The sequence below is a fragment of the Quercus robur genome, chromosome 9 (assembly GCF_932294415.1).
Source record: "Quercus robur chromosome 9, dhQueRobu3.1, whole genome shotgun sequence".
Classification (NCBI taxonomy): Eukaryota; Viridiplantae; Streptophyta; class Magnoliopsida; order Fagales; family Fagaceae; genus Quercus; species Quercus robur.
Window position 1 is genome coordinate 13,866,351 of NC_065542.1, and position 23,105 is coordinate 13,889,455.

General features: G+C 31.2%; 1 protein-coding gene across 1 annotated transcript; it reads left to right on the forward strand.

Moving 5' to 3' along the window:
- The first annotated feature begins 17,447 nt into the window (after positions 1-17,447).
- On the forward strand, positions 17,448-22,000 carry LOC126699353 (silicon efflux transporter LSI2-like). The gene is made up of 4 exons (XM_050397106.1): positions 17,448-17,890; positions 18,645-19,930; positions 20,078-20,267; positions 21,492-22,000. The coding sequence occupies exons 2-4, from the start codon at positions 18,740-18,742 to the stop codon at positions 21,752-21,754; spliced, it is 1,644 nt and encodes a 547-aa protein (XP_050253063.1). The 5' UTR covers positions 17,448-17,890; positions 18,645-18,739; the 3' UTR covers positions 21,755-22,000.
- Positions 22,001-23,105: the final 1,105 nt, after the last annotated feature.

Below are 23,105 nucleotides of genomic sequence, written 5' to 3' on the forward strand. Positions count from 1 at the left end.
AGCTTACCATAAGATTTGACAAGATTAGTTATTATATGTGCCATCTAAATCCAAGGTTTACAAAATTCTTAGGTAGGAAAGTCCCAATTAGATGGGGGGATAATTTTAGCTCTTTGCTTTTTGTTTCAATTTTTTTTAAAAATTTTTAAAATAAGTTAGTTTTTAGTTTTTGGATTTTGGTCACACATTTAACATAAGATCTATATTAAAAAAAAATTTATTTTTTATATAATACGTAACAAATAAGCCGATATGTCCAAATAACCTCTTTTAGGCTTGCTAGCGTGCTCATGGCAGCTCTGCATGCACACTACCAAGTTCATAACATACTCAAATAACCTTCTTTGGACATGTCTATGGCAGCCCATCGTATACACAGCTAAGGTCATGTGATGAAATTATATGATACCCAAACAAAAGAAACAAGGAAATTTGTTAAAGCTTTTTTTTTTTTTTTTTTTTGAAAAGGTTAAAGCTATTATTCTTTGACGTGTTTGTATTAATGTCATTATTTGTGTTTGTCTTTTTCTTCAACCATGATTGATACACAAAATGTTTTATTAAATTAGTATAACATTTCCGTAAAGCCTGAATATTATTATCTGTCGCTCCATCTATCAGAAGATGCTAGTACAGGTTGTAGCTTGGGCAGGTCAGGGGCGGCGCTAATGAGGGTGGTCACAGAACCAATTTTTATTTTATTTTAATTTTATTTTAATATACCTTAAAAAATTTTGAGTTTTAAATTAATATGAATTTTTTACCCACCCTAGAAAAAAACTTGAGCACCCTAAAATAAAAAATTAAAAGAAACTTGAACACCTTTAATAACAATTGAGCCCATCAAAAATAAAATTCAACCTCTCTAAAATTTTGGTCCATTGAAATTTGAACAAAAAAATTGCAAAAAATGCAATTTTCACAATATTTTCGTAACAAATCCAGAATAGTAGGTTATTACTAGTAAAAAAAATAATTTCAATGGTAAGTTCAAATTAAAACCAGTAAAAACTTACCACCTAGGCTTTGTTGTGAAAGTGTTGCAAAAATATTGTGGACATAGCACTTCTCAAAAATTGCACAAACAAACAAATTAGCCTAAAATCTCAAATCAAATGTTTAATTGTGATTTTTTAAATTATGTTTTTAAATGACATACTTCAAAATTGCTAAATTTTTATATATAAAAAATGCACACCTTTTAAATAGCTAGTCTGTTAGTGCTTGCTTTAGTCTTTAGCCGAATTTGTTGGATTTATGTTATATATATTTTCAAAAAGATAATGCATTTTGTTTATATTAGTACTTATTTAGGCAATATATTAGTAATTCAATGAGAGGTCAATAACTTAATAATTGTTTGGTTGTGTACATTGAAAAAAATGTAACTAATAACATTGATAGTGAAACTATCATATCACATAATGATTTCAAAATATGAAAATTTGTGAAAGGAAATTTTAAAACTTTATGTATTTGCATATATTTTTATTTTGCGATGTTAATATATTCAAGTTTTATTATTATTAATTTTTTTTAATGACCACCCTGAAAAGAATTTCTGGAGCCGCCACAGGGTTTGAAATTTTTAACCCATTCGATCAATCATAACTAGATGCAATCTTCACAAAAGTGCATTCTAATCTAATCATCCTTGAAATTTGGTGATTACATGTAGCCCCAATATAACATTATCAGACCACTATTTTTTCACATAGAATAATAGGTTTTTTGAACAAATAAAATCAAAAGATTAGGATTTTTTTTCAAGCCTCTAAAAGTAAATCAAACTTATCAAAGTACTTTTTAGCTCGTTCACACAGTGAAGTTGTTTAACATATATGTGTGTGCGTGCACGAGCGCTTATGTATAGTTTTTCCACTTTAGAAGTAAAAGAATGAAAAAAATCTAAACTTTAATAATTTACTCAAGTGTGCCTTTTGTCTATGGCATTTGACATTTGCTGAATAGAAGTGTGCCTTCTAGCTAATGAATGACCTTTATTCTAATTTTTGGATAAAAAGATAGCGTAATCTTTGAGCTTAGTTGCCCCTATTATTAGTGGATTGAATTATTGTCACTCTTTCTAAGATATTCGGAGGAAAATAGAATGCCATCTTTATTGTAGAGTGGCCTGAGTGGAAGTTAGTGTTTTTTTTGGATTTTCTAATAGTGTAAATTCTGTTCTAATAGTGGAAATTCTGTAATTCAAAGTTCTATAGAAAGTAGAATCTTGCTTTCTTTTTAGCAAGAGATAGTCTCTAGAACCATTTTGGGCATATCTTTTAATGATACATCTTTGTGGTTTTTGTGGTCAATTCTCATTTTTCATTGCAAAGCTCAATTGGGGTTCTTCTCTATATATCTAAAAGTCATTCTAGAAACAATTTTCAAACTATTTGTTATCTTGGTCATAAAGTCCAACGATTGATTGACTGTTTTTTTTTTGCCCCTATCTCACATTGGATTTAGAAATCTCACTCTTTTAAAATGTGATTAGCCAGTTCTTGGCATTTAAAATTGCATGGAACATTGGAATGGTGCAGGGACCACTCTATTGGCAACACATTGTAGATTTACAAAGCACATTGCCATGCATTTACCAATATTACGTTGTTTTAGTTGATAAAGCCGGATATTTTTATGTACAAATTAATATGTGCTAATCAGGATTTCTTCTTAGTTATCCATGCTATTATTGGGTTAAACTGATTAGTTTATGAGTTTTTAGAGTGATATTACGTGCATGAGTTTTTTTTAATTAGCTATAGATTTTTATTGTTTGTGTATAAAAAAATAAAAAGAGACAAAAATGAGATGAATTCTCCTATTGCATAACAACTACGTCAACATTTGATATTAACAAGTTCTGCAAAGATCTACTAATTGACGTTAATGCAGATATTAGTTATTCTCTAAAAAATTACTTCACAGTAAAGAAAAATCAAGAGCAATCACAACCTTCTGGTGAAGAGATACATGTAGTGGTTTCAAAGGTGTCTAGACTCACTTGGCTTGAAATATTCAAAATAATTAAAATGCTAATACATGGAAATGCAAAGGACTTTTAAGTATTTAAAAAGTCCTTCAAATGATGATGACAAGGACTAGACACGACTTCTACTTAGTCCCCCACTAGTTATAATTTCGAGTGTTAGATTTTTCTTTTAGAAGTTATGTAAAAGAAACATATACTTTATTTGTTTATCTTGATATAGAAACTTTTAGCTTTTAAGAACTTCAAACCAATTTTTTAGTTTGAATTTTGAATGTTGTGAAAAAACTCGTGTTTGGGGCTCTCTCTCTCTCTCTAGAACATTTTAGTTGACTATGATGGAAGATATCTAGTCATCATCTTGTCAATTGGCTATGTAGAAGGTTTAAAAATAATAATAATTCAAACACAACCTTATAGAGGAGTTCATGGATTTGGAGCTACTGTTAGTAAGTTCTACATGAAGTAGCAAATTAAAATAGAATCCTTCTATTTGTAAACTCCAATTCTATATAGTGGATATGTTTTCCTTAGAGTCGGTGGTTAAGCCCTCATGAGAGTTTTAATTTGGAATTTTTCCAATTGGTTTTTCCAGCTCTACCATATTGTGTGTAATTTTATTTACGCTGTTATTTAATTAAGCAATTTTGTGTTTGACTGCATTAACCATAGCCATATTGATAATTAGATTAAATAATCTAGGTTTAATGATTTAGTTAATTGGCACAATTGGAATATAAATTACCTAACACATTTATACCAAAAAAAAACTTATTAGCATCTTAATCTGGTAATAAATTTAGTAATAATTAAGAAATGTGCATCATAAGTTTTAAATTCTATTGTATTTTAATAATAATAATAATAATAATAATAATAATAATAATAATAATAAAGCAATGTAGATAATGTGTATTCAAAATTTAAAATCTTGCTTTTTTTAATATAAAGAACAAGACATTGCAATTGTACAATAGATGCTGTGAATTCGAAATTTTATTGTTTAAAAGAGAGAGTCAAAATATGATATTAACCCACAATAGGGCATTACTACCACTTGCCATACCACTTTCTAAGTTACTATATATCTTAGCCATACCACTTAGACTAAGTTACTATATCTTATTGCACAATGACTCCTCATTTCAGTTAAAAATGTTACTATATATCTTTCTATTTTTTTATAGGACACTTACTAAACATCTTATTGCACTATGACTCATCATTTCAATCAATGTTTTTTTTTTTTTTTTGGGGTAACGAGAGGAATAATATTAAACATATGTTGTTCTACAATAAAAGAGTTCTCAACTTTGTCAAAAGATAATGAGTTAATCATTGTAGGGATGGTAGGTCTAGAAGGGTATATTGGGCCGTGGGCCCTGTCCGTGGACATTCAATAGTTTGAGGACAGGTAGACGCTAGTGTGGGAGTGCAAGATAGTGAATGGGCAAAGGGGTCTAGTTTTAAGGTTCCAGGAAGTATGCCTGAGAACATATTTCACCTCGACTTAACAGGGCAAAGGTCAAAAGGGTTGGCTTGACTTCAGGGACAACATTCTGGGCGATTCTGCTAGTAGGGATAAGCATCAGGAAGGGATAAGGTAAGAAGAAAGTGAGAGATATCTGAGGGAAAGCTACTACCACCGCATTAAATGCTCTGTAGCTAACTCTCTGGCCGCATTAATATGGAAGTGATGCCTAAACAGTGATGTTCTGCCTTACAGCTACCACTAAAAGCTTCAGGAAGGTGTTGATGGGACAAGAACAAAAGCCAGCCATTTGATCTACACGTGGATGGTTGAGATAGAAGAAAGGGGGGTAATATAAAGGAGAAGAATCCCATTACAGTAGGGGGGCTGATAATTGAAAGAAAGAAAACACTGTAGCACTAAGAACTGTAATTGTAACCAAATCTAAGTGAAATATAGAGATCCAAGTATTACTCTCCTCAGACATTGCCAAGGAAGAATTTCTTTTCACAAAATTGTTTTTTCATTGTTTTTCTTGCTTTCTCAATATCTTTGGTCCATTGTGAGCGTTGTTTGATTCATAGAATCCTAGTTTTTAGCCCACTCTTTACAAATTTATTGTATTGGGCTCTTTGGGTCTTAATCCATTTATCTTTTGGGCTGAGGATTTAAAACCCGCCTTTACAATCATCATTGCCAGTAAAATATCATACAAAATAATAATATTAGAATTGCATAGAACCCAATTTGGTAAGTGCATCAACACATTGATTGACTTCCCTAAATAAATGTTAAAGGCTTAAAGCGTCCTGAGGTCAGTTTCAGTCAATCTTATTTTCCATTAATTTAATCAAAACGGCCACAGGCATTTAGGTGAGAGTTTGTACTTGGAAAGGTTGGCCTGTTTGGTTGTGTTGTTTAACCATAGCCATATTAATTAGATTAAATAATCTAGGCTTAATGATTTAGTTAATTGGCACAACCGGAGTATAAATTACCTAACACATTTATACCTAAAAAAACTTATTATCATTTTAATCTGATAATAAATTTAGTAATAATTAAGAAATGTGCGTCATAGGTTTTAAATTCTATTGTATCTTAATAGGAATATATATATATATATATATATATATATATATAAAATATAATATAATATAATAAAGCAATGTAGATAATGTATTCAAAATTTCAAATCTTGCTTTTTTAAATATAAATAACAAGACATTGCAATTGTAAAATAGATGCTCCGAATTCCAAATTTTATTGTTTAAAAGAGAGAGTCAAAATATGATATTAACCCAAGATAGGGCATTACTACCACTTGCCATACCACTTTCTAAGTTACTATATATCTTAGCCATACCACTTAGACTAAGTTTCTATATCTTATCGCACAATGACTCCTCATTTCAGTTATAAATGTTAACTATATATCTTTCTATTTTTGTATAGGACACTTACTAAACATCTTATTGCACTATGACTCATCATTTCAATCAATGTTTTTTTTTTTTTTTTTTTTGGGGGTAACGAGAGGAATAATATATATATATATATATATATATTTTTTTTTTCTTTCTTTTTATGATGAAAGAAAGGAATAATATTAAACATATGTTGTTCTACTATAAACGAGTTCTCAACTTTGTCAAAAGATAATGAGTTACTCATCATTGGCAGTAAAATATCATACAAAATAATAATATTAGAATTGCATAGAACCCAAGTTGGTAAGTACATTAGCACATTGATTGACTTCCCTAAATAAATGTTAAAGGCTTAAAGTGTCCTCAGGTCAATTTCAGTCAATGTTATTTTCCATTGATTTTATCAAAAGGGCCACATGCATTTAGGTGAGAGTTTGTACTTGGAAAGGTTGGCTTGTTTGGTTGTGTTGTTTAAACGACAATTTTTGTTGTTTAAACAACACAACACGTATTTCCACAATACTTAAAACGTTACTAGAACAATATTACAAACAGGCCTACTGGTATAATTGGTGAAGTCCAAATTTCAATTTGAGGAAGGCAAGATTTAAAAACAAGATTGGAAGCAAAAGAAAGTTGTAATACTAATATAATATAAATTTAAATTGTAATATATCTTTCTAATACTTGATTAAATTTACTTTAGGGGTATCCATCGGAACCCAGAAACCGACCCACCCACCCAAACTGCTTGAGCTGACCCAAAAACCGGCTGACTCGACACCAGTGATGGTTGAAGACGGGTCTTCGCCACCAAAAATCGACTTAAGGTGGGTCGAATTGCGGGTTTTCTTCTTCAAAACCCGAAATACTTGATCCGATCAACGAAACCCATGAAAGAAGGCTAGATTTACCTAGATCCATTCAGATTCATCAATATTTCAATGAAGGTTTGGTAGTTTTTGGTTAGATCTGGTGAAGATCTAGGTTTTCTTGCTTAGATCCGAAAGTGAGATGAAGATTTTGCTCAGATCTAGGCTTGATATGGTGCTTTTACTTCGATTTTTACTTAGATCCGATGATGAGATGAAGTTTTTGCTCAAATCTGGGCTTGATGTGGTGGTTTTGATCTTTGATCTGGCAAAGATCTGGTGGTTGTAACTCTGTACCAAGGCCGATTGACCCAACCGTTGTCCACCGGAGATCGATTCGACTTGACCTGAGGTCATTTGCGGTCGGTAGTTAGTCGTTCAACCGTCCACTTGATGTAAGCGGGTCGGTTGCAGGTTGGGCATAAACCAGACCCGTGGACACCCCTAATTTACTCAGTTTCCCTTAACGATTTTTCATTTTTGAAACAAATTTTTTTGCATAGCTAATAATTTGATTACTCAAAATAATAATAGGGAAATGTTAATGAATGTCCTAAGGGCATTGGTTTATGAACTATTTTTAAAAATATTTTATGAAAAAAATGATAAAATAATTAACTTTTTTGACAGTTTTTTTATATTTCCCATGAAAGTGATATTAAAAACTTTCCTAATATAGTTTATTAACAATTTAGGGCACCCGTTAACAAGACCCATAATAATATACTTGGAGAGTTGTTGACTTTGTGCCTTAATTGCTTTTAAAAAATTACATAGATTTCAATCTTTCTTTCTATATTCTTTTAATTATTTAACAGATTTAATTTTATAACAAAAACCTAGAGTTTGAACTTTAAATAGTGAAAGATTCAAGAGATTGATAAAAAAAAATAATATTAATGGAGAGATGGAGTCATTGGAGAATTATTGTTGTGAGAAAATAATATACAAATAGTGGATATTTTAAATTATTTTGAATATAAAATATAGGATTTGATTTAAACAAAAACGATGTCATGATATGGGATATAACACATTAAGTTTCAATTCCAGTAAAAGACTACTATTTCTATGGTAATTTTTATTTATTTATTTGTCACATGGCAACTAAATAATCCCATTTTTAAAATAAGGAATACAAATACCACAAGAGAAATGCCACTTCCACAATGTCTACTTTCGGATAATGCCAAAAATAGTTGTGGTAATAGACTAATAGCCTTCCTCAATCCTCACTTGATTAAGCTAATAATAGGCACAACTTTTTTTTTTTCTTTACAATATTTGGGTACAATTTTTTTTAGATTTCATTTTATACCTTAGTTTTTTATATTTAAATTCAACCATATAATTTTATTGATCAAATTTTCAATGATAGTTAAATTTAAGGTTAAATTACAAATTGCACCCTTTAAGTTTACATAAAATTCAATCCAGCTTTTTCACTTTATATTTGTTTAATTCAATCATTTAAGTTTCAGTTTTATTTAATTCAATCTCCTGTTAGTCTATATATATATATAAAACCGAAACTTTTGAAGCTTCCACAATTTTCCACGTCAGCATTTAATTTATTTTTTTCTATTTTTTATATTTGATTTAAAAATAAACCTAATTTTTTTCCCCGTTACAAAACCCACAAAACCCGATAACTCTTTCAAAACCAAAAAGTAAAACTCACCCTTTCCTTCCCTAAACCAGCAGCATCTCTTCTTTGCTCACAGCCTCACACACTAAAACATCTCCTTCCCTAAACCTAAAACTCTCCCTTTGCTTCCTCCAAAATCAAAACCCAAAACTTAGATTCTTCCCCCGTCGCTGCCGCCGCTACAGATGGCCACCACTACGGATCGCCGCTACAGATGGCCACCACTCAGATTCTCACACAACCACCGTCACTTCTCCGGAAACATTACCAGTAAGTTTTTAATTTTGTTCTATTGTTTTTGGCTGTAAAGTATGATTTAGGGTTACGTTTGGGAGTGTTTCTTTTGAATGATTAGCATAGATTGATGGGTTTGGAGGCGGTAGTGGAGCTAAACTGCCTCTGAAAACATGTATAAGCAGATATTCTCTGATTTCAATCAAAACTGCGTCTTGGATTTGTACATGGCTGTATTTTGATTGAAATTAGAGAAGCCCCAACAGCCCGAGGTAGAACAACCCCACTTGAGAGTGTGGCTGAAGAGAATAGAATCCCAACCCTTCACCCTTAAAGTGTTTGACGAAATTCCTGAGCCAAACTGAAAAAGGGACCCGACTTTAGAAAGTTTATGTCAAATAATTGAAAATTGCTTCCTATGTATTGAATGGGGAAAAAAAGAGTCACAAGGCTGATTCAATTTAGGAATAGAGTCAGATAGTACTTCAATAGAAAAAATAGAATGAAGATAATCGGATGGGCAAATCTGTGAAAGTCTAAATAGAATGAGCTTTGTTGACAATTGGTTTTGGTGTCATTAAAATGTGGATGTGTTTTGAAGTGATGACGTGGGTGTTTTTTTATCAATTTATGAGTGTGAGAAAGTTTAAATTACTATTTGGGTTTTCATTTTTGGGAAAGCCTATATTTGATCATGGGAATCAAATGTGTAGATTGTGGACCTGGAATTAGTCATTGGGTTGTGATCAATGGGGAGGTAGTGACATACTCTCTCTGTGTTTATTTCTGAATTTTTTTTCCAAATGCTTGATTGAGGCCAAAATAGGACTTGTCCAAATGCTCAATTTTGTGCCTGAATCTGTACAGGTTGGAAAAAAAAAATCAAGTTCCTTTATAACATATATGTATGTACACATGCATAATCTGTCCGATTGACCCAAGTTTTTCCAAACTTTTCTGTTTTGCTATGTATAAGTGTTATGGTATTCTTATTCTTATTCAAAATTTATGTTCATTGAGGATTCATAGCTGAACTCAAAATTTTGGTAGTAAGGCTTGCTTTTTGTTGTAGTTATATTGTTCATTGCCTTCAAATGTTATAGTTACTGCCAAATTTGCATCCAATTGTATACAGAAATTTCCTTGGCATCTAATCTTGGAAGATCTTTTACTTACTGAATTTGTTGAAGACTAAATAGGGCAAGTGGCCCATATCTCATTAAGATTTCTTCTAGATAAGGTTTAAATAACACACAACCAAGTTAGCACTTAGCAAAATAGTTCTTTGAAAGTAGTGTAACTTCATCTACCTATGAATTATGTTGAGTTTGAAACCTAAGGATTAACATATTGCACTTTAACCACATGAGGTTTATTTTTATTTGCATTTGATATATAAATATATTGTATTCAAATTATAATAAAGTTGCTATTTTGTTTCATGGCATTCTTTTATTTAAACAATTTGGGCTACAAAATTTTTGAGGTGGGTAAAGTGTAACCTTTCAAACCACAATTTGGCAAATCAAACTCATCCCAAACCATATGTGATGTTGTTTAGTCATTTTATCTTCAATCATAATTGCAAATTGTTCATGAAATCCTTGATTTGAAAGGAATTTTCTTAGAGTGGTTTGTAAGTAGATTTTAGTACGGTAGAAACATAAAGTCAAATTTCCATTTTAAATGTTGGGTATGATTAGGCGAACATCGAAGCTTACCCATCACATGATTAGGCGAACATCAATCAATCATTAGAACATAAAAGGAAGTTAGAGGATTTGTAATATAAATGCACAGACCCAGAAGGTAGTTGGAGAGGATTGCATAATCTGATGATGGTGGTGGCAACAATGTTCCCTCATCAAGTAGTTTTTTCATCTTATTATTGGAATTTTTTATTGAAAGCATCGTTTGTTTGTTTGTTTGTTTTTTTTTTTTTTTTTTGCTTTAGTTTCAAAATTTCAATTGATGGTTTCAATATTTTATATACTTATATGGTTTGAAGAATACTTCTTTAATGATTATAAAAAAAAAGAAAAAAGAAAGATTAGTGGTGCTGGCATTGTAGAATTCAACAAGTTATGGATAATAGAGCGCCTCTATGCACAAATTTACTAATCCATTGTTTGGTTTGTTATCTGCTCATCCAATAACACCCTTGATATCCCTGCTTCAAAAGGTACAAAACAATGCAAAAAAGCTTGACTCTATTGCAACATGAATTATTTATTACACCTTCTTGACTCTTCAAATACCCAACTGAATCTCATGTTGTTGGAGCTTTCATCATGCCTTGCGGTAATTGTTTCTTTTGTTCCATGGTAATATCACTTTGAGATGCTACACTTTACCTTGTCCAATTCTTTACTATTATCTTTAATGCTGTCAGGACTACTTTGATAAATGTTGTAATAATTAGCTTCATCTTTTAAGAAAAATTATGTAACACAAAATTGATTTTTTTTTTTGTAATTGGATGAAGGGTGAAAACGAATTATGCGATGATTTCTCTGCTTATAACCAGGCAAAAGGAACTTTTTTTGATGGAGAAACTTGGTTGTTCCTCCGCAGTAGTGGTAATTATGCTTTCAATGTCTTACTTTTATTGTTTATGGAGAATAATATTCTAAATTAAAGTCGCTCATTCTTCTTTGGTATGTTTGATTCTTAATTTTTTTGTTTGAGATATATGCAATGTTTACTACATATCAGCTTTATAAATGTATTGTTCAATTTCTAGATATCATAATAAAGTGAACCCCATGTTCAGTTTTATAGAAACATTAATGTGAATTGTTTTGTTTCAATATGGTGACTCTAAATCAAAATCATATATACTTTTCTAGGATAAGATTCAATCTTTCATTTAGGATTACTAGAGAATCTTTCTCCCTTATAGTGTATATATATGCACTTACATAATTGATCTGTTGGCTTGGATCTTCAACTATGCAACATTTGGCTTCTTTCTATATGTAGATAGTACATAGAACTCTAGGGGAACTTGGTTAGTTAAAGACAGTTTGGGTAAGCTTCTACAATGTTTTGTGCTTTCAGAGATGTTGATCAAGTATGTTGTGATGGGGTTGTAATGTTTGGGTGCATGCCGAGTGTGAGAATATTTCCAGCAAGCTTTTCAAGGTGTGCTTAATACACTTAATTTATGAATTGTGATGTCAATTTCTATTCCTGTCATATGTGTTTATTCACTAACTTGTGTATGGTTTAAAGGATCTAGAGAATGTAGATTACTATTGCATAGATTGTAAAGCAAAGTCTAATTATGAGTCACAGCTTCAAAAAAATACTAGCCAAATGTGAAGTATGTTTATCCTATTTTTGTGTGTGTGTACAATTCTTTTCCCTCCAGTTGATTTTTGGGTTAATTGTATATTTGACTTTATAGACTAAGGAGTTTATCATCAGGTTTTAAGCCTAATTTTGTGACAATTTTTTAAGTAGGTCTTTAGAAAATAGTGGACAAAATGTTCTACCTGAGATCATTAAGGATTCATTGAGATAATGCTTTATTATTTTATATTCCCCCCATCTTAGAGTTATGTGCAAGTGCAGTTCATGTGGGTCAAAGAAATATAAACCTAGAAGATCAAATTCTACCTGAATTGTTATTTGGAATTTTCATTTTCTGGGTTTTGCTACTTTTTTATATTTCAATTAGGTGGCACTCTCCATATCTATGTGAGGTCAGTATTTTCTTTTAAGCTTTTGTGTTTTTGTCAATCTTTACACACACCTGGACAATTCCATTAAGACAAAGAAACCAATGATGTTTCATAGAAGGACAAGATCAAGGACTCATGTTGAAGGTCGAGCAAGTTTGGATTGTAGCTGTTGACTCAAGGTAGAGTATCAGAACAAAGCAATGGAAGAATTGTAGCTGTGACTATATAAACGACAGTGTTTATATTTAAAACAGCTATACTACTTGTACTTTAGGATTAGTTTAATTCATAGTTATTATTGATATACACGTTTATTAATCTGATTGGTTGTAGATGCTAGATTCGTATATTGTGGAGTTAGTAAGAAGTTAGTTACTCTCAGACTTTGTATAAATACTTGATGTACATTCATTTTCTTTCAATGCAATATATAATTCTCTTATCAATTTCTCATAATAGTTACTTTGTTGTCTCAAATGACATGGTGCCTCAATGAAAGAGCTGGCAAGACGCTCTAAAATATTGGCACTTGAAAAGTTCAAAATTCCAATTTTGACAATTTTTAGTCCAACCATAGGAACAAACTCTAGCAGCCATGGTACGACTCCACCGTGTAGGTTAACTCTATAAGAACTTACCCGTGCATCGCACGGGTTAGCGACTAGTTTTTGTAAAAATTGTGCCTCAAAACAACATAGTTTAAAATTTTTAATTAATAAATAAAAAATATTTGTTTCTAAAAAAATATAAAAAATTAAATTAAATTAATTTTATTTTCAACTCTTTAAAGGAAGAGAGAGACAGAGAGAGAAATATTTAATTTTGTTTTGCACATGATTAAATAACATAAACATCACAGTTTTTTTTTTGGTAAGTGAGGAAAAGGCAGGTATTAGGAAAGAAAAGAAAAGAAAATTGAAAATGATGTTTGTTTTCCTCCAACCCAACCATGAGATGACATGTTATTTCAACACAAGAATTTTAAGTGGGTGTTTGTTATTGTTGTTTAAACAATAGTTTTCAGTATTTAAATAATATTACACGTATTTTTATACACTTTTTCACCCACACGTATTTTTACAAAACAACAACAACGTGACTAGAAATCTCTGTCCAAACGAGCCTTAATACCATAACTGAACAACATGTTCCATTTCAACAAAAAAATCACATAAGTGGACAGAGCAACCTCATCAATTCAAAATTCTGAGCCTGAATTCTTCTTGGCTTTTGAAATCTTCATAAGCTCCACTTGTGCCTATGCTATGCCTATGGCCAATAGAGTAGGCCCAAACTTGAAAGACTAGCTTGATTTAGAGAGTACTGAGATAAATTTTGGAGCTAGTTTTGATTTTTTTTTCCCTTCAAAATTTTATTAAAATAATTTTGGTAAAATAATATTTTGGTCTTGAATTTCACTAAGAATTTTTTTTTCTTTAAAAAGTTTTATTTTTCACCCCTAAACTATGTTTGTAAAGAGTTTCTTTAATAGTTTAGAAACAAAAATAATGATTAAAAAAAAATTCGATAGTTTAGGGATAAAAACAAACTTTTGCTCAAGTTTAAGAACATAATAAAACATTTTTAATAGTTTAGGAATGAAAAATGAAATTTTTAATAGTTTAGAGACGAAAAATGAGCTTCTTAAAGTTTAGAGATGAAATACAAATATTTGGTAAAGTTTAGAGACTAAAATAGCATTTTACCCAAATAAGTTATTTTAGGAATTTTTTTAAATAAAAAAGACAAAAAAAAAAAAAAAAAAAAATCAAAACTAGATCGTTTTGTAGTAACTAACAACACAATTATAATGAAGATTAAAGAGAGGATTGAAATGAACAATGTAAAACTATATGACTGAATTAAATTTAATAATGTGCTCATTTAGTTAATTTAATTAAACATCTAAGATACAATAATTAAACAATTATACCTAAATTTGATCATTTCCATAATTATTTATTATTATTGCGGGGGGCAAGTTATTAATAGTTTAATACAGTAATTATATATATATATATATATATATATATAAAACCGAAACCTCTGAAACTCTCACAATTTTTCACGTCAACACAATATTTAAATAAAATTATTTTTTTTTAGTCCAAACTTAACAAGGAGTAAAACTCTATCTCTCTAACAAGTCCAACTTAAAATCAAACTCATCATTATCATTTTTTTAAACAAAATTATTTTTGTTTAGTCCAAACTTAACAATGAGTGAAATTCTATTTTTCTAATAAGTCCAACTTAAATTCAAACTCAAAAATTGATAATTTATCTCTAAACTTGCTAGGTTAATCATGAACACTATAAAAGTAAAGCAAACCCCAATATTTTGTTTTAAAAGCCGAGTGGAGGTATGAGCTGTTCTTATGTTATTTTCTTCTCCTCTACTTAATTTGTTAATATATATATATATATATATATATTATGGTTTTTCATGTATTTTTTAAAAAGTAATTTTTGTACATGAATTACTAAACTCTCTTTAGCCGTTTTTTACAAGATAAAAAAGCTTGCAATAATTGAAATTATTCTTTTGATTGTAACCTATCTTTCTCTTATATTTATCTATCGTTTAGTTATATATATTTTGTTTTGTTTCAATAATTTCTAAGTAGTGAATCATCTGATTTTTTAATATTTTTTTGGTATTTTAGAAGTTTTAATATCTGAAATTTTGAGTTTTTTTTTTTGGTGGTATTTGAAATTGTCTGACAAATTTCTTGTAAGTTATTGCACGTTCAAGCAATGACTTCTTCATCAAATTATAACACAAATTGAAGTCATAAAAGAACAATTCATGCAATGATGTAGTTTTTTAAATTTTTTATAAAATTATTTTAGTTTACTTCACAAATAGGTAAGTTTCCATGCATAGCACGAATTAGCGACTAGTTAAGAATAATAATGAACAATAAAAAAAAAAAAAATTTATGAGCTCAACGTCACCACCAATAGTAAAAGTATTTGTCCCTAGCATTACCATGAATGTAAATCCTACTATTTTTTGTGTACTACTTTATGTTCCACTAATCACTACTTACCATGTGTATGATTTGATTGGTAGAACATAAAGTGGTATATAAAACATAGTATAGAACAGGGATGGAGCCAGAACTTTGAGTTAGGGAGGGCAGTTTTACTATTGGCTGTGTGCAGTGATTTCAACCTTTGATTCTGCTACTTAGCTGCTGAGATTTTTTTTTTGGTAGGTAAGAACAAAATTATTTTTGTTTAGAATTTTTTAAAGGGCAGAGTTATTTATTTTGGATAAAATTAGTTAATTGAGCTTAATTTTGTTTTTAGTTTTACTGGTAATTTTTGTTGTTTAGCCTTTTTTTCTTTTTTTGGGCTTGTATATTTTGTTTTAGATTTTAGATCTATAAATTTTTTTATGGTTACTAAAATGAGGAAAATGCTAGGGCTGCAAGTTTTTTTATAAATTACTTATGTAATAAGCGGTTATTAGTAAGTAAAAAAATGATGTGAGTGGTGTGCCCATATGCGAACCAATAAGAATTTGATATCAAAAAGGTTTGTAAAAATGTTATAAAAAAGTTTGTGAGTATAGCATTACTCTTAAAAGAATTAATGATATTGTTAAAGGAAATAAAATGTAATATTAAAGAACAAAATTGTTAAAATTAATACATATATAATAATAATAATAATAATAATAATAATTTTTTTTTTAAAGAAAAATTTAGGTGGGGCAAAGGGTAATTCCGCCCCTGGTACAGAAGATTTGGACCCTCGTTACCATGAGGTCATGACGTGTTACTCAGTTATCGTTACACGACATTCAGTTCGATCTATTTATTGTCTTCTAATTGTGCATAAAGACACTATCTTTAATCATGCGCATAAGTCTCTCTTTTCTTTGAATTTCTTCTAATGAGGTATGTTTAGTTTAGTTGTAGTCATAATCACAAATTAAGCATAGCCAATGAGTTGAGCTTGTGTTAAGATTACTAATAAAGAGAAAACGTAAATTTTATAGAATAGCGGAAAAGAATACATGTGACCAACCATGAATAGTCTTTTGAGGATGCATAACCGACCCCCATATTTTGGAACTAAGATTTGGTTGTTGTTGTTGTAGAGAAAGCAAGTATTTTGATATAGAAAACACGTAATCTCACCGTGGAGATGAATGCTTGCAAACTTAATTTCTTTTATCTTTAGTTTTAGGAAAATCATATAGCTAACCAGCCTAAGTTGGGCTTCAAGATTTTGTTGGTTGACATTTGACTTGATATATAGCTTCAAGTTTATTGATTTTAAATTTTCTTTTATTATCTTCCGTTTATTTATGACTCTATTTAACATTCTGGTTAAGGCATTAGTTTGTATTTCATGTGACTTTCACTTCCTTGACAACAAGAAACCTAGGGGTTTGCAAGACTAAGTAGGTGCTTCATTTGATGATTTGGATGGTGTCCCTGGTACCATTATGACATGTTTAGAGTTACATTTTACAACAATGAACAAGAGTTTAGTAAGTTAAATATGAGTATTGAATATCTCCAATTCGCATTCATTATTTTCTCATTCCATGAGTAGATATTAAATTAAGGAACAAAAGAGTTTTCTTCACTAAAAAAAAATCCTCCTAAACTACCCTCTTCTTTTTTTTTTTTTTTTTTTTTTTTTTTTTGTTGTTGTTGATAATTTTATAGTTAGGGGAGGAAAGATTTGAACCTTGGTTGTCTCTCTTGGAAATACCATAAATTGTCAACTAGTAAGGGACGCTAGGAGTGGCATAAAAATAAATTTAAGAAAATTGTAATCATTGAGGGAAAGCATAATTTATTCAAAATAAAAATAATTAAATTACAAAATATATATATATATATATATATATATATATATATATATCATGACCTTTTTTCTTATACTCATTCTTTTATTCCATTCCTTTTTACATCATGATTTTGGAGGATGAGTTCCAATAAGGTGAACGTAGGAGTATAAAAGAGCCAAACAAAAATGAATATTATATATAGTCAAAACAAATCTGATTCTTACCAACTTGTTCAAAAATATATTATATTCGAGATTAACTCAATCAAGAGTGAAGTCCAAATCTTGGTTTAAACTTGACTCATTTGTTAAAATAACCAAACATAAACAAGTTTTATCTGAAGTTCTCCCATTTATTTCAGATCATCTTAGCATTTTAACATGCCATCTAATACATTTTAGCATCTTAGCATTTCAGATCATCTTAGAATCTTAGCATTTTAGCATTTCAGATCATCTTAGCATCTAATATATTTATATACAAAAACTCAGATAGGAGAAAAATTACTATTACCTCCTTAACAATCATGTCAGTCCGTTTGATGATTTGATCTTATTCTGTTCCACTTCTTTTGGAAAACATTCATACAATACATACATGCCACTGAATCCAATCCATTCCAAATGTTCAAGAAAAGATTTTTAACTTTTACATGCAAATAAGACCCGGTCCAAATTTGGAACTTGCAGTTTCCGTTGACTTCTTCTTGGTCCAGAAGTAGAGAACATACCTCTTTTTCAGGTTAGAAATTGTTTGTTTTTACACTTTTTTTTCGTTTTCAGAGAGAGTTTTGGAATCTGGGTATTGCATATTTGGTTGAGATTTAGCTTAGAAATTGACTGAAATGGCTGTTCAAGAATCAAGTTGCATGCAATCTAAATTGTGGGGTCATGCAGAAAGCCAGTCTGACATTTTTGCATTTGATCATACGTGTGGCGCTTTATTGGGTTCATATCAATGTATGCTTTTACAATTCTTTGCACTGAGAATTTGTGAATTTCTGGTTTTTCGAGATTTACCTTGGAATCTTACTGAGATGGTTATGGAAGTGACATTTCTTGAAAATAGTCGAATAATTCATTCTCTTTATATCAAGATTTATGGGTATTGCAATAGATACAAAGTATCATATTTGGCTAGATTCTGCTTTCTATTTGAATTCTGGCTTCTTCTCTTAAGAAGTTCTAGAAAAATAAGAACAAAGGAGGAAAAAAAAAGAGTCTATATTGTTAGTTAGTATTACTTGAACTCCCCAATCCCTTACATTTCTTGATTTTGAATGTTCTGTTACTTTAATATTCCATATAATCTATTAATAGCTGCAACAACTTTACTTGCTTATCTTCCTAGCACTTGTCTCACTGTTCTTCAATGAATTTTGCTATCTTGTGGCTTAAGTATCATGATATTGCATTGAATGAATGATAACTTCAGAAACAGTTTAAATTAATTAATTGGTTTTTTCTAACCAGGGTATTTCTTTTCTTGCATGTAGATATTGCAATAATATGGCATCAGCTAGGGAATTTCATCAACATAGAGCCCTTGGAATAGTATAACAACAAGATTTTCTCTTGCTGAGCAGAAAAAATGGCTTTGGCTTCTTCTGTAAAAGTGGTTCTAGGCTCAATTGCTTTTGCAATCTTCTGGGTATTGGCGGTTTTCCCAGCTGTTCCTTTTCTGCCAGTTGGGAGGACTGCAGGGTCCCTCCTGGGGGGCATGCTAATGGTCATATTTCAAGTCATAACTGCAGATCAAGCATATGCTGCAATTGATCTTCAAATCCTTGGTCTTCTCTTTGGGACCATGGTTGTTAGTGTATATCTTGAAAGGGCAGATATGTTCAAGTACTTGGGAAAGTTGCTCTCATGGAAGAGTAGAGGGGCAAAGGATTTAATTTGTCGAGTCTGCCTGATTTCTGCCATTTCAAGTGCTTTTTTTACTAATGATACCTCTTGTGTAGTTTTGACTGAATTTGTCTTGAAAATTGCAAGGCAACATAATCTCCCACCTCATCCTTTCCTTCTTGCCCTGGCCTCTAGTGCAAATATTGGGTCGGCAGCAACTCCAATTGGCAACCCCCAAAACTTGGTTATAGCCGTTCAGAGCAAGATATCATTCGGGAATTTTCTAATAGGAATTCTCCCGGCAATGATCATGGGTGTAATTGTCAATGCCCTACTTCTTCTATGTATGTACTGGAAGTTGTTATCTATTGAAAAGGATGAGGAAGATGTAGCTGTAGAAGTTATTGCAGAGGAGGAAATGAATTCTCATCATTTTTCACCAGCCACAATGTCACGTTTTACATCCTTGAATTCTCAGGAATGGAACTCTAGATTGGAAGTTATGGCTGTGCAAAGCTCTCCTGGCATGAGTGTACCCATGGGACATGTTGAGAACCTTAGGAACCGATCAATTCCGAGTGAGAATGAAATCCAAGGGGTTCCTAGTGGCACATTGGAGTCTGCAAGAAATTCTAATTCATCAAAAGAGGCAGCAAATGATGTATCTTCTCAGGTAAAGGAGGAAACAATCCCTTCAAAGAGAGTTGCATTATTGGATAGACTGAGAGATGTACTTTCTGTACTGTCTTCAGAAGGAAAAGATGATTTGACCACGAGATGGAAAAAAATAGTGTGGAAATCAGGTGTTTACCTTGTTACTATAGGAATGTTGATTGCTTTGCTTCTGGGTCTAAATATGTCATGGACTGCAATTACTGCTGCGCTTGCTCTTGTGGTTCTTGATTTCAGGGATGCTAGGCCAAGCCTTGAAAAGGTATAATCTGCAAGCACGTTGCTTTCTACCTTTAAATTATTTTTTCCCTATCAAAAAACTGTAAATCATAACTTCTTGGTGATTATGACCATTGATTGCTTGTTGGAGAGTTTACTATATGTCAAGTTTATTTCTCTTCTTTGCCAGGTCTCCTATTCTCTGTTAGTTTTCTTTTGTGGAATGTTTATCACAGTTGAAGGCTTTAACAAAACTGGAATCCCAAGTACTCTATGGGACTTTATGGAGCCCTATTCAAAAATCGATCATGTTAGTGGGATAGCAATTCTCGCCATTGTCATACTTGTCATGTCAAATTTGGCTTCAAATGTACCAACTGGTATGTTGATGGATTTCTTCCATATATATATATATATATATATATATTTTCTATTATTTGTTTCATAATTCTTTTTTTTGAATAAAACGAGTTTGCCGAGCTTTCTTGTTAGCAATTTCAAGCTGTACAGAGATTAATTCAACATTGGGATGCATATAAGTTTGTTGCGCTGTCTTTAGATTTCTGGGGAATATGTTAGTGTATAGATTGGACTTTGCATACAGATGATCTCTTCAGGATATCATAGTATTCCCAGTTTTTATTTTTTAATTGCATATTTCTGGTTTTCACTTCTTCTCAAGATCCTTTCTCTACTTGAGAGAAACTGACATTAACCTTTCACAAGATTCTTCCCAATTTCACTTCTCAAAAAAAATACTTGAGACAACTGACACTAACCTTTCTCATGCATGTTTAAATCTTACTCAAGCTGATAGTACACCACCATTTTACTGAACAGGTCTTTCACTTCACTTTGTACACAAACTGGCACCCTTCTGGGTCATTTCTCAAAGTCTCGGGATAATTGCAATGACAACAGCATTTCTCACCAAGTTGTTGTTTTCAATTGACATTTTGTAAGACCATAAACAATTTTTGGATATGCTTACCCCCTCAGAATTCTGCCATAGCATTCAATTAAACAACAAACATTCTGCAGATTGTGCTAGAAGGAAAATTCCCTTTCAGTAACAAAGGGATTTTTGTACCAGTAATGATAACTGTGAGTTGACAAGGCTCTCAGTTATCCATGGCCCTTGTGTACATAATATAGGGAACAAGGGATGCTCTTGCACTGAATCTGTGAGATTGTTTTTCATAAATGAGCTGGTAGCCTGGGACTGTGGTTTAATCTTTCTTTCTGCATCTTTGATTAAGAATTGTTTTTTCTTTCATGTACAACAACAAGAACAACGAACGAAGCCTTAGTCCCAAAATTTTGGGATCACCTATGGATCTTTAATAGACTATTTAGGTTTTTCTTTCATATAAAAAGTATCTAATGTTTTTGGCGATGCATCTCTAAGTTGATGCTGTATTCCATTTGTTATGAACATTCTTGAGGTTCATGTTGTTCATTTCTTTCGTTTCATTTTTTTCCCCAACATTTTGTTGATTTATGATAAATTGTTTGTCTGCTGTAAGCCATTATTCGGCATCATAAAGGCCATTTTTAAAACTATTTACACGAGAGTTCCTATAACTCATGTTAATTTTGTGTAGTTCTCTTGCTTGGAGCACGAGTGGCAGCATCGGCAGCTGCAGTTTCTGCAGCTGATGAGAAGAAGGCATGGCTTATCTTAGCTTGGGTCAGCACCGTAGCTGGGAACCTCTCATTATTGGGATCAGCTGCCAACTTAATCGTGTGTGAGCAGGCTCGCCGAGCTCCCCAACATGGGTACACTTTATCCTTTTGGAGCCATCTCAAATTTGGAGTCCCCTCAACTCTTATAGTCACTGCCATTGGTTTGACACTTATAAGATGATGTTGATGCTCTTACACATGACACACAATGTTTTTATGTAATAAATTTTGTAGAGGAAAATTGTTTCAACAGTTGAGCAGTTCAAAGCTGACAACTGTTGTTTTTCTCTTAATCTCTATTTAATCATAACGTTTTTCAATAGTTGCTGAGTGATTATTTCAGATAGACATCCACAGAACAATGGGGTGGACTGTGCATCATTTGCCTGTTTATACTATTAGTTTGACTAGCTTAGTGCTTGTTCAATTCTTCCTTTTCTTTTATTGCCAAAGAATTCTATTTTTTTTTTTTCAATCTACCAAAATAAGGATGTACATCTCATAAATAGACATATGCATGTTTGTCGGAAATGAAAAATGAAATAAATATATCAAACAGGTCAGAGTTTAGAAAGAAGAAGCCTTTCTGAATTCAAACTACTATAATTATGTATTCAAATCCCAATTCGATCTACTAATACTATTCCGGCCTTAGTCACTTATATTTTGAGAAATCCAAACAAATTATAGTTTGTTTATTTTATAGTACTTAATTATATGAGGTCAATTTGAAATGTTCATTGTTGTAAGATAACATTTAACCATATTCAAGAACTGATAGCCTAGAGTCCTATAGTTTATAGCTCAACTAGTACTTCTTAATGTTTCTAATGAATGTATCCAGTGTTTAAATCTCACTTTCCCCGTTGGACTATCAAATTATAAAAAATAAATTAAAAATTGATAAACACAGTTAACATTAGTCATTCAATTTGTTTAAAACTTTAGTATACCAACAATGTGTATACCAATTACTATTGTTTAGGATTTAGCATTGACAACTTCTATATGAAAAATTATGTGTCAGGAGAGTTGAATTTAATGTTATTAAGTTATTTAATTAATTATTATTATTATTATTATTTTTTGAGAATCTAGTTAGGTAAGAGTTTGTGTAATGAATTGCATCAAGGAGTTAAAGTTCCTAAGGCCTGCACAATCAAAGTTAGGACTTGATTGAGCAATCGTTGAAGTCAGGTAGAAATTTACATGATTCTCATTTAACCATCGCTCAAGTAAATTACATAGCTATTAGTCTTTAACTTTGTTAAGACATATGTAATTCACTTGTTAGGAACATATATCACTATTTTATGTAATTGGCTAATCCTTTGACAAAACGCACTTTACTTGTAATTGGGTTGATCTAGGATGTGTTTAATGCTTCAAGAAACCTTGTTTCAAGTTCAAGTGTTAAAGCCATGCAAGCCTATCCAAGATTCAAGTGCAGAAAGTGCTGTTCATTAAAGCTCGACAACTAGCCATCTATCGAGCCTTGAAGAGCTGTTCTAGCTCGTGGCTTGACAGCAGCT